This window comes from Aythya marila, assembly GCF_965140915.1.
Source record: "Aythya marila genome assembly, chromosome: 10".
In the NCBI taxonomy this organism is placed as follows: Eukaryota; Metazoa; Chordata; class Aves; order Anseriformes; family Anatidae; genus Aythya; species Aythya marila.
Window position 1 is genome coordinate 7,824,045 of NC_139051.1, and position 12,147 is coordinate 7,836,191.

The 12,147-nt window shown below is 43.0% G+C and overlaps 1 protein-coding gene across 1 annotated transcript in view; it reads right to left on the reverse strand.

Annotated features, from left to right (window-relative positions):
• Positions 1 to 12,147, reverse strand: part of PTPRG (protein tyrosine phosphatase receptor type G) — a 397,823-nt gene that overhangs the window by 79,732 nt on the left and 305,944 nt on the right. The window contains exon 9 of the mRNA XM_082767913.1: positions 1,083 to 1,267. Coding sequence (XP_082624039.1) covers positions 1,083 to 1,267 — 185 coding nt within the window. The remainder of the gene's footprint in view (positions 1 to 1,082; positions 1,268 to 12,147) is intronic.

Here is a 12,147-nt window from a genome sequence, read left to right on the forward strand (position 1 = left end):
AGGTTCTCCTCCTTATACCCGATTAAAATAAAATCTCCCTTAAGAGTGCGAAGTTATGACAAGAGAGAGGTTACAATACATCATAACCTTGGGTGCCTTTCAATAGATTCCTTTCTGATTTTGTGAGGCACATCATTCCCTAATGTGACCCAGATAACAATGTCTAGTGGGGAAATTGAAAATATAAATGGAAATGAAGTAAAAGAATCTTCATCTAAGGGAATAAGAGAAGTATTATTGTATAACTGATTGAATGGGCCCAGAGGACTGTGTATTTGAAAAAAAAAAAAGCCAACGATAACAGTCATTAGGAATAACGCTCTGTGCTGCTGCATTTTTTATGTGCATATACAATTACTGATTTCATTATTCTAGAGGCTTTCTTTGATTAACAATAAACGGAGGCCTTTCAAACCTGAATATGTCACTTTGATTTCATATGCAGAGAATGTTAAAGACCGGTACAATACTTGCTTCCACTTAGACAGGAATGACAAGCAGATCAAATCCTAAATGGAGGAGATAGATCAGTGTTTGCATCTGTGCTGGAACTGTCTTGCTCTTCCCTCTTTCTCTTACAGCCAGACTGAGGCAGTGCTTATACAGGGCTTCTCTGCAATAATCCTCTAGCCCTGATGACACAAGTACTGCAGGCAGCACTTACTGATCAGAAACTACTCCAAAGACTGCAAGGGGCTGCACCCAGGGAAAAGCCTGAACCCAGGGGTAGGTTTTGGGGATCGAGGATTTTAATGTGAAAATCTGTGAGCTGAACAGAAGCCAAAAGGTATTCATAGTCTAACTATTTCCTGAGCCAGCTGCTTCTCAGCAACAGTACATGAAAATGTGTCTGCAGATTTAGTCCTTTATGCACTCACATAAACTATAAATTCACACTCCAGTGTTTTGGGTAGTCTGTTAGGCAATGTTCAACTAATGCCTAACATTTTAATAGCAATTCACAGCAAGTCAAATGCTAGCCTGTCTGTAATGTAACAACAGCTTTCCTCCTCTACTTCTACTGAGAACACAATATAAGGATAGCTCGACACATATGTCTGGGGCTGATGCTGTGGTTTTACCAGGTCCTTGTCACTGTCCTTGGTGAAAGTCTTCTCCTTTTCATCTTCATTTTTAGTCCAGCTGTAGGAGATCATGTAGTTCATGATTGGAGGGTGGTAGATGGTCTCTGGTTGGTTCCAGGTTACAAGCAATGCTGTCCTGTTCACAGGCTGCACTTTCATGTTGACCGGGGGAGTGCTGCAAGCTAAAAAAGAAAAAAAATATATGAAACTCTCCTAAATAACAGAGAGAAAACAAACAGGGAGAACTGTGCCTCACTCTAAGAGCCAGTGTTTTTTTCTTTAATGTCCTTGCCTACAGTAATAGCTTAGACTGCAATCCACTGAGACCAATGGGATTTAATACCACCTGCAGCTGCTTTCTGCTCTCCAGGGGAAAGGGAGAGAGAGAAACCATTCTCTGCAGCCAAGTTGCTTAGTTCTTTGACTTAACTTTAGTCCCGGCATTTGCACATATATTTTAACTTGATTACTTAAGAGCTGTGCATTTCAACATTCACAAGTTCACTTAAATCTGAACCCCACCTTTCCTGGCACACAGTCTCCTGCCGTATGAAGGGGGTAAATAGTCTGGCGTGCTCTGCAGGCTCTAGAAATAGTTGTAACCTCTGAAAATATGACACTATTAGTTCCGTAAGTATTCTCCTCCAGCCAGCCTCCCAAATCTACGGCTTCCTGACTGCATCCATAGTGGAGAGGCACAAGTTACTTCTTGCCCCAGCTGAAGTCAATGGGGAGGTCAGAACAGCTTAACTAGATGGTGAAACTACAGCTTCTGCTTCCTGGAGATGCCCAAACCCAAACTTCTCCAGAGAAGACCAAGCCCTGACACAAAAGCAGCACGAACACTTCATGTGATACAGAGCACAGCCCGCTCCCAGCCACCGCAGAAAATACTTTTCAAGCAATTGAAATGTGAAGGTCAAGGTACTAATGAAGAACACTAGATGGCACTCATATGCTATCTATGAAGTCCATCATGTACTTTCCAACTACAGAGTTTAGATTTTTTCCAAGCTTTAAAAATCGTGTTTAAAATACACAATTCAGGACAGACTCATGTTCGCTTTCCAAATATAAACTCTGAACCAAGAAAAATCACTTGAAATGATACCTAAACACATGTGCTGTGGCAAAGGAGATGGCCACTTCTGCCAGGGAAAGTCAAAGTGTCACCCAGCCCATCGTGCTGACACTGTTTTCTAAATTATTTTTCCCAATATGACTTTTCCATTTAAAGTCAGCACAGTCAGGTTGTACAAACTCTGTAGCTATAGATTTGAACATTATTTCACTTCTAGGGAGTCCTGGCTATACTGAAGGGGAGGAATGTCTGTTTCTAGGCCTGGAATTCCAGATTGGTCTTGTATCTCTGAAATACTCATATAGCTAGGGTTCCTAAATAAACATGAATACATGTTGTAAACACCAATATTACCATTGCATCAGAAAAATACCTGACAAATGTATTTGTGCAGTTAAAATTCACATTTCATAGGCAGGCTGAACAAAAGAACATATTTTGCAGAAATATGCTTGAAATATGCAGAAATGGGCAGGCTTTGGCATTTGCTCCTGTCATGAGTGGTGACGATCTTGCAGTTCTGCAGCAGATCCTTCTGCCTAGCACAGGAAGATCCAGCAAAGCAAACAAACCCTGCCGTATCTCGTAGCACTTGCTTGTTGACCAAATGAATAAAAGTTTCTATTTACGTTGAGTAGAAGGGACCAAAACTTCATTCTGCTGGCAATCCAGCTTGGGTGCTGCAGAGCACGGCTGAGAGGGCACAGCTAAAAGCAGTCACAAGGATTTACAGAGCTTCGTGAGCCTCAGTGTGCCTCTCCATGCTCACCTCTTTCCTCTGAGATCGTCAGATCAGTTCTCACTTACATCACCGTGTATTGATAACTGCATAAATCATAGCTGCTCCCTTTGAAGCCCTTTTCATCACAGAATTACTCCTCAAAATGCTCCGCCAGCCTTTACTGCTCCACCTAGTCAAATCTGATGGGAGACTGAAGTCCATAGTGAAGGACTACCCAGACCTAGAAGTCCTACCCAGTCCTCCTCCACGGGAATATTCAAAGATTTATATAGTTAAAGTAATCATGCATCAAATTGTTCTAGAAATAATTCAACCAGACACCCTTCAGGACAGACAGAGAGATCTACCTAAATTTCAACACCCCTCTGAACTGTCCCTAAGTCAATGACCCTAGGGAGAGGAGACTGCCATGTCCTCCATTTCACACCACCCATCACAGCCAGCATCAATGCAATGCAGAACAGCTCATTCCAATCAGGAGAAAGCAGCAGGTATACCTGAAGGGTAAATAAATGGAGACTCACAGGCTCAATGTTAGGACACCCTCCAAGACTGTGCATCCTGATCCAAGAGGGGTATGAGCACTTCTAGGCAGCTGAGTGACTGCAGTAACTTCCCTTGGACATACTGTAACGGGTTTTGACTGGGGCCACTGCATGACTGGGGCAAGCTGCCCTCACAGCCAGCTAAAAGGAGATTGAATTTACAATACTGCTATTTCACAGTAAATAATGTTACGAACTTCTTATGACTCAGTACGACTTCGTTTCAGTAACTCCAAGGCACGTAGAAGAACCTGATGTAATTAAGTAATAACCTGCATTTTCTGCTCAGCCACTTCTTTTTTTTTTTTCCTTTTTTTTTTTTTTCTTTTTCTTTTTACAGTTTATGAATGGGCAAAGAAAGAAATCTTTTTTATAAAATGAAACATATGGTTTTATTAATTTAACCAAACCTGCTCAGGACACAGTGGAATAATAATAAAAAACTTGATCCAATAATTCAATTTGATTATTTAATTAAAGAGATACATAATAACATAGCAAATGCCTGAAAAGCAAGAAAAAAGTGCAATGAATTGACCATTTATAAAACAACTGGCATTTTCCACAGACCTAATTTTCCTTTCAATATTCTGTGTGCCTTGTATTTTCTGTAGAAGATTAAAAGAATTGCAGGCTCCTCTTTTTTTTTTTTTTTTAATGCTAAAGAGCCTCTACTGATTTTACAAAATGTGCAGCTGAAGGACAAACAGATGTAGAAAGAGGTTGGGACAGGGAGCGAGAAGCCTGCATGTTCCTCTGGATTGAATAAGATTGCACTGAAGAGAAACATGACTGCTTGAGGAAAAAAAGAAAAAAAAGAACCAAACCCAACAACCAGCAACATTTCACACTGAAATAGCAAATCTCAGCTATTTTTAGAGAAAATATTACTAATGCTCTATTTTAAATTCAGATCCTACAGGATAATAAAAATATCGAGGGGGATTTCAGGACATCTTTCTGTGTTATAATGCAATCCAGAGCAGAGACACCTGAACTGGCTGTGCGTAGGTGTGGTGTGATGCCCGAGACTGTGCACTGCTGGCCTCCTGGAGGCAGAACAGCCTCGCAGGGGCCACAGGGCTGCACCTGAGGGGCATTCATCAGCACCGACATTCACAGTACCAGGGCCATGCTGCACAGCAGGCAGCGACGCTCTGCGTGGAGCATGTCCTGGACCTCTCCAAATAAAAACCCCAAAGCTCACCAGCTTACAGACAGTCCTGCTGGAGATAACCTGATCTGGAAAGCTGGCAGGCACGCTGGCTCCTGCTTTATGGAGAAGTCCTGCAGAAAAAGCTGGGCTGCATGGGTGCATCCAGAGGGAAGCCCTCTGACCTGATGTAGCAGCGTTCCCAGCCACATGTGGGGCTGCCTGGCAGCCTGGCTGTGTCGCTTCACTGCAGATCAGCCTGCCCAGGAAGGCCGGGGGCAAGCCAGCATCTTGGCCAGCCTTGTCCTCCAGGGCTCACTCAAGCCTAGAGCAAACCTGTTTGCCACTCGTGGACAAATGCAGCATGCTAATACGGTCCTAAACACTGGCCAGGCCAGCCGTACAGCAGAGAATTATTTTCTTCATGTTAAAAACATTCCAATGGGCTGGAACAAACAAAATTAATTTAACAACTCCACATTCATCTCTTCCATAATTTGATTTGTATGTTGTATTTGGCTACGTAACCTCCACAAGGCTTTCCTAACTGAAGCCCGATAAAGCTTAATCCAAAAGCTCCTGGCAGCTCCATTTCAGAGAGATGAAAGACAAAAAGGGGGCTTATTGTTTTGCAAAAAATTAACCACTGATATTTAGATACACCCATGACTGCGGAAAGGGCATGTAAGAGATTATAACAGCTTTTATTTACTTTTTAAATAAAAAAGCAGCCTACATTTGTCTTTCAAAGAGGGAAAAGCAAAACCAGCCAAACTTCATGCGTTTCATTATGCTTTTTGCATATGCTACCTGTGGTTATAAAAAGAACTATTTAGGGAAAATTTGACAGAGCACAGCACCTGTATTTTGGATTATTTCTTGTATATCTTCTCCTGTACTGCAGGTGCCTCATGTGATGAATCCAGTGGTACTGGGCTCAGAGGGATTTATAAAATCCTCTAAAAATGTTCCAAGTTAGCTCTTCTGTGCATAGAAATGTCACCACTTTAAAGGCAGTTATTTCTAGCTATGTTCTTTTTCCCTCTTTTGGAAAATCCCACTCTCTCCCTCATGTCTCAGCACTACAAAACTGCTGTTCCTCTCCCTGATGCCGTGGGATATGCACTGTGTGGTAGAGCTGTGACATTTTTCTTGCACAGAAAAGCAATGTGCCAGTGGAGTCCTCAATCACTTGTGGTGAGACAGAGACAGGCAGGGGTCTTCTGAAGCCATTCATACATGGAGGGAGGAAACATCTGCGCCGGGATGTGCCCCCAGCATGTTGCTGGCTTAGGATTGCTCAGAGGTAGCTAAAATACAGGGATGAGGGGCTTGTATTGCTCAGGTCCGCAGCTGCTGGCCATAAGTGAGAGGGGCTTCACTTCTCCTTTTTCTCACCTGTTCTGGAAATGCACAGGGACTGGTGGCAAGAAATCCTGTTCTTTCCTTACAATGCAGGAGTGAAGCACGTGGTAGATAGGGGATTTCTTCCCACAAGGTCAGGAGAGGAGAAACTGAGAGGCCAATACAGATGTTGCAACCTTTCCTTTCTTCCCCATAAGGGCAATCAAGTTGGTGGCCAAGCTCTCAGGGCAGAGAGGGTGCTTATTTCCCTTCTGTCTCAGCACTGGGAAGGACCTGGAAGAGCTGGTCTGCAGGACAGACAGACCACTTGCTGCAAGGATGCCCAACTCAGCCCCAAGTTTCCCCAGCTGATTTCAGAGAAGCCTGAAAACAGCATCATCGATGCCTGTGCTATTGGCAAAATACTGCACCATGTTCACTCTGCCTGCACGATCCTGACTGCAGTCAAGACAAAAACAATGCCACTAACATGGAAGGGAAGAAAAATACTTTCATGATATGTATCTATACACACACATATATCCTTGCTCATTATTAACCCCTCAAATAAGCCCCGAAATGCAGAAATATGGGCTATACTCCAATGAGAAAACTCACACTTGCTTTAAGTGCCATGCCAACAGCATCGTGGTGACAGAGGTGATGCAGTGCCAGCTTCAGCAACCTTGCTTTGGTGAGGCACGATGGAAATGCCTGAGAAGAGAATGTGACCCGTGACAAACAACAGCATTCTTTTGGCTGTCTGATTCAATCTTGGAGTTCAGCGAGGGCTGTGTTCCCAAAGGATAACAAATAGACTACGAGGATCATATGCAGAGACAACACATGCTCTAATACATAGAGAAGTGCTGAGAGGCATACTTACAACATTTTTGCCCTTCTCCTTTTACTAAATGTTTGCAATTCTTTTTCTTTGCTTTCCTGTGTGCTGTTAACTTCTCGCAGTGCTTATAAATGACATTATTAATATATAAGGATAATTGCTTTAAAGAGAAGCATGTATTTTTCCTTTACCTTTGCCTGTACTTTGCCGGCAGGCATTTGCAGGCTCCGGAGCATGCTGTACACACAAATATTTGTGTTGATCTACTTCAATCCACAGACAGAATGTAGCTAGGAGACAGACTATTTATCTTCCCTGCTCTTACCTTTCACTGTGCTTCAAACAAGGTTGTTTCTTAAGGTGTAAGGGACATTGACAGACCCCTCACTTGTTTTATGAGCACATTGAAGCAACCTCTCGAGCTAACCAGCATGGGGGCACTTCTGACACAGGGGCTCTGGGCAGACGGGCTTTGCCCCTCTGCTGCCTGCCCGTTTCCTGAGGTGAATGTACAGCCAGCGTTTGGAGTGCATTTGATTCCTTCCTGTATGGCTTTCTTTGTAGCATTTGAGTTTCCATGGCATCACAGCGACGGACCCTGTTTTACTGAAAGGCATGGGCTATGTGTTTTACTATGTTGTGGTTGAGCCCAAATATTTCATAGATTTCACAAACACCACTTCTAGAGCTACGGCCTGAACCCTCAGCAGGCGCAGATCAGCCTTGCTCCATGCTGGGCTAAGCCAATGCCTGCTGAGGATCTGCCCTGCAAGCTTTGTGTTTATATTACACATATGTGCACGCACAGAGGGTGCCTTGTGTTTAAAGTGTACACCCACCTCCTTATCTGTACGGTGCACCTGATATAACACGTGTGATCATGTTCAGAGGCACGTGCTCATCGGTGTGGGGAGCAAGAAGGAATTCCTGCTGGAAGGATGCGTCTGCGTCTATGCTGCATTTACCAAAGTGCCATGTCTGGGTGAGGGTGGCTTGCACCACAAGGCATAGGATGTATGAGCCAACAGGGCAGGGAGAGAGCCCTGGTGTGTGCCCCAGGGATGTCCAAAATCAGGGTGGGGAAGTGGCTTCCCTTTTGCAGCTTTTGGAGGCTTTTTCCTATGTGAGGGATTTGCTGCAGGCATTCATGGTACAAAGTACAGTCAACACTGAAATTAAAATCAGTACTTCTGTGCTTCTGTGGGCCATACAGCTAGACCAGTAGGTAGGCAGCACAGAAATGAATTCCCTGGAGGGTTTAAGTGGAATAAATCATCAAGCTCCTTTACAAGTACTCAGCTCTGCTAGCTTTAGTGGCAGCTACAAACCCAAACCACGTTTCAGCTTTCACACCGAATTCCTCTTGCTCTTTTGCTGTGGGCCTTTCATAATATCTAAACAAGTGCAAAAATTACTGTTTGTTTATTAATAAACCTACTGGCATGCTGCCCGCTACATTCAGGTGTGGACCCATGCTGTTCCACATGACAACCTCACCGAGGTTACGACAGGTGAAAAGAGCAGCCTGCAGAACAGAGCTGCTGCAAGGGGAAGCATGAGGTCAAGTACATGCACCACACCTTTTTGTACCCAATTCCCTTTCAAAATGGGTCAGGCCTTTTGCTGTAATGCTTTGTCTTCTACCTGACTAATGCAAGAACCTTTGGAAGAAGCCTGTCCTCTCCTGCTTTTGCACAGTGTGCTCCAAGACAACTGCGTGCCCAAGGACCAAGCCTTGCAGAACAGGACATGGATGAGGAAAGCAAATCTGAGGTGGAAAGGACAAGAAACACACAAGGAGCAGACTGATTCCTGCCTAAAGAGATTACAGCTGCTACCCAAGGTTCATGTCAGAAGAGACTATCGCAGCAGTAAGGGAGTACATTTACTAGGAGCACTGAGGCGTAGTGGCAGCTGGGCAAGTCCACAGTGCAGAGAAGATGCAGGGCAAGCAATTAGCAGCACGGTGTTACCACCCTCAAGTGCAACCTTTTGCACCGAGTCAGCCTGCTGCGCCAGCTGAAATCCTAATAATGATACATAGATTCATCTGCACCAGCACACAGTAGTAGGGCACTGACCTGATTAAAGTACACAGTCCATGAAAGGGGAATGGAATCGGAAAAGGACAATCTTCATAACAATATGAAATCAAAAAGGAAAGGAGGAAAAGTCTGGTCATCCAAGGAAATGGGGAAGGAGTTGCTAATCTGTGAGGAAATCAACCTGTAAAACAGATTCTTCCAAAGCATGAGAACAATTAAGTGGTAAACATACCATAAATTAACTAAAAAGGTTCTTGTTCATTTTTTCCCTAAGATTTTTAAGGAAAATAGAGAGTATCTTTTTGCTTTAGCAATTCCAAGACGTCAATAATGTGCAATTTTAAATTTACATTTACACTGTTTTAAATTTAGATGCTGCTTCACGTAGGAGATTACACTTATTGCTGTGCAATATTTTGTGGTCATTTAGGTCTGAATAACATATTTGCATGGCATTCTGTAAGAGCAGAATTTGTCTGCCTATCCCCCTTTTTGGCCTCCCAGAGAGAACCTGAGGGCATGAAGAGACCGTGAAGTTGTTTTGAGAGAGTTCTCATAAAACATGGGCATTCAGAAAGCAAAACAAATTACTGGGAGCAATAACAAAGGCGCTAATTGAGGCAAACAACTTGTTCTCATTGAGAAATACTGCTGTCAGTGCTCTGAACTATCTGCCTCAGAGTGACGTTGTCACTGCGTCGTGCTGAATCTCCAGCAGAACTTCAGACAAAGCCGCAGCGGAGATGCACTCCAGCACGGCGATGCCGTGCCACGCCATGCTACGCCATGCAGAAAAGACACCTTCTTTGTAGGAAGCCTAGCTTTCTTTCCTGTTGTCAGGAGCTGTGAAGTAATGAATACCAACTAAAGTGCTTTGCTTGGGCAGTGCTGTACCTTTGACTGCAGGTTGCTAGCTGGAGCCATGCGGGAAGGAAAATCCAAGTACCTTTTGGGTAGTTCTAGTGGCACTAGGTTACAATGACCTCCAAACTGTGTATCACTATGGCTTGACAAAGAGAAAAAAGGAAAATTATCACCTGTACGCTACTAGAGAGATGTCCCAGCTGTTCGGTTAGAGTTCAAAGTTTTACTAGAGTGAATTTATGACTGCTTATTATTTAACTTAGTCTAGGATCATAATTAAAGATGGTACTCTAAGGTGAATTCCCACTGATGGGAAACAGCATCATTTGAGACTCCAGCAAAGAGTAATCAGACACCTTTGGGGAAGTAATCAGGCATCTGTGAAAGAAAACTCTGATGTCAAGAGCCCCTCACATGGGATGCTTGTTTAAGTGTTGTGAGGCTTGCTGCACGTTTAATGAGGCAGAAAGGTTAAAGGTTTTTTTTCTTTCAGAGTTAAAAAAATGTAAAGAAACATTTGATACTCCTAATCACGAGCAAAATAAAACGGGAAAATATTGTTGCATGTGGGGTACATCCTGAAGCAAGGAAATGAAACACCTTTTCTTCCTGAGCTTCCATGCCTACACTCTAACCGAAGCAGGTAATGCTTTGTAAATATCCCTCTCCTTGATGGGACAACATATGAAAGTAGTAAAGAACATGCAGAGTCAGGTCCTTGAACTGGATACACTTCCATGTAAAAATTCTGTTTATGTGTCTCCTAAGAGCGATGTACACTATTAAACTGATAACTAATTAGCAGTAACTCTAGCAGAGCTGCTTGAACGCTGCCTGGGAAAAGCCAGGAACACAATACGTGAGGGGACAGAGCAACACAGTCCTAAGCCACAGAAGACAGGCCAGATAAGAAAGGAGACAATTTTAACAGAGAAGGTCATGTGCAAATACTCCAACACTGCCACTACCTGTTACTCACAGTATCTGGCGACTATTTTACAAACACACTACTCCTGGTTTAATAAGTCTGTACAGAGAAGCACAGAGCACCTACAAATTTGCAAAACTTTATATAAAATGGCACTGTAACACCGGTGAGTCCTCTTGTTAAATTTTACAGGCCTGGTGATCAGCATTATTTGACAGCGTGGTCCACTGTATATCTTGAGTCTCTGAAAGTTTAACCTTCTTAAAAGACATTGTTGCATGGTGGTTTATTATCGATCCACCAACTGCTACTATTATATAGCTGAACTGTGCACATCCTGAACGGTACATTTCAGAAATAATACATTTAAAGGTGATCCGTATGGTTTCTTGAAACAGCTCCAGGGTCAACTTCAGAATTAAGTTCAGTTCCTAGGCTCTGATTCAGCAAAGGTCTTACACATATGCTTTTAGTCCAGGCATACCAGCAGTCCTCAAGAGAACTGTTTTAAATTGGCTTTTGCCAACAGGAGGAAGGAATGAGATAAAGGAACCAAAGAAAACTCTTCTTGCTAAGTACTAACACAAAAGGAAAACTGGAGTTTCCATTCTCAAGTGAAAAATAAGTCCTCTACAGCATTTAAAATTAACTAAAACATTTTCTCCATCTTGTATTCTGGTTATTGTAAACACTGCCACTTCCCCTTATTGCTTCTCTAATATTAAAATTAAAAAAAAAAAAAAAAAAAAAAGGAAACAGAGGAGAGTAACCACAAAAGAAAAGATGTAACATTCACATTAGGTAACAAACAAGATCCAAATTCACTGACAGTTTTGGTTGACTTAAAACAACTTTTCCCAGAAGACATTTTATTTACCAAATGCTACCACTTACAGGGCTTTTCTAAGGAAACACTCAAAGGACTTGCATAAAGTGAGAAATAGTTTTCCTCCAGTGTATCTACAGGTTATGCCACTGGTCACGGTTCTGTGACTTGAGATAGCTTTGATAGCTCGGAGAAAAGCCATTCCTGTTTGCTGCCAAAACGTTCAGATACACGCTTCTCAATGGACAGCCGCAGAGCTGCATCGCTCTGTGCTGCGCTGAAACTCGCCATTCACGAGGGAATTCTGAAAATTATGCTGAACATTATGCAAATTGTTCTGGGCACATTTTCCTCCAAACTAAGGAAGGCTTACATAACAAACACTACGCTGTTTTCTAGATTAGCAATACTGCCCACAGACTTAATAGTGTGTGACAGAAGAAACAAATTGCAAAAATTCACACCGACAAACAAATCCAAACTTCCCCTCCAGAGCTGAAGACCATCACAAACCATACCACCTTGCAGCAAGTAAAAGACACATTTTCGTGACCTTGCCTTCTTCCACAACACACAAATCGAAGCACAGGGAGAGCGTACAGGAGCCAACATGTGACAGCCATTGGTCACATTGCTTAATGCCATGGAAAGAAAGCACTGAGACGCAACCATGAGGTGTGCAGAAGAATC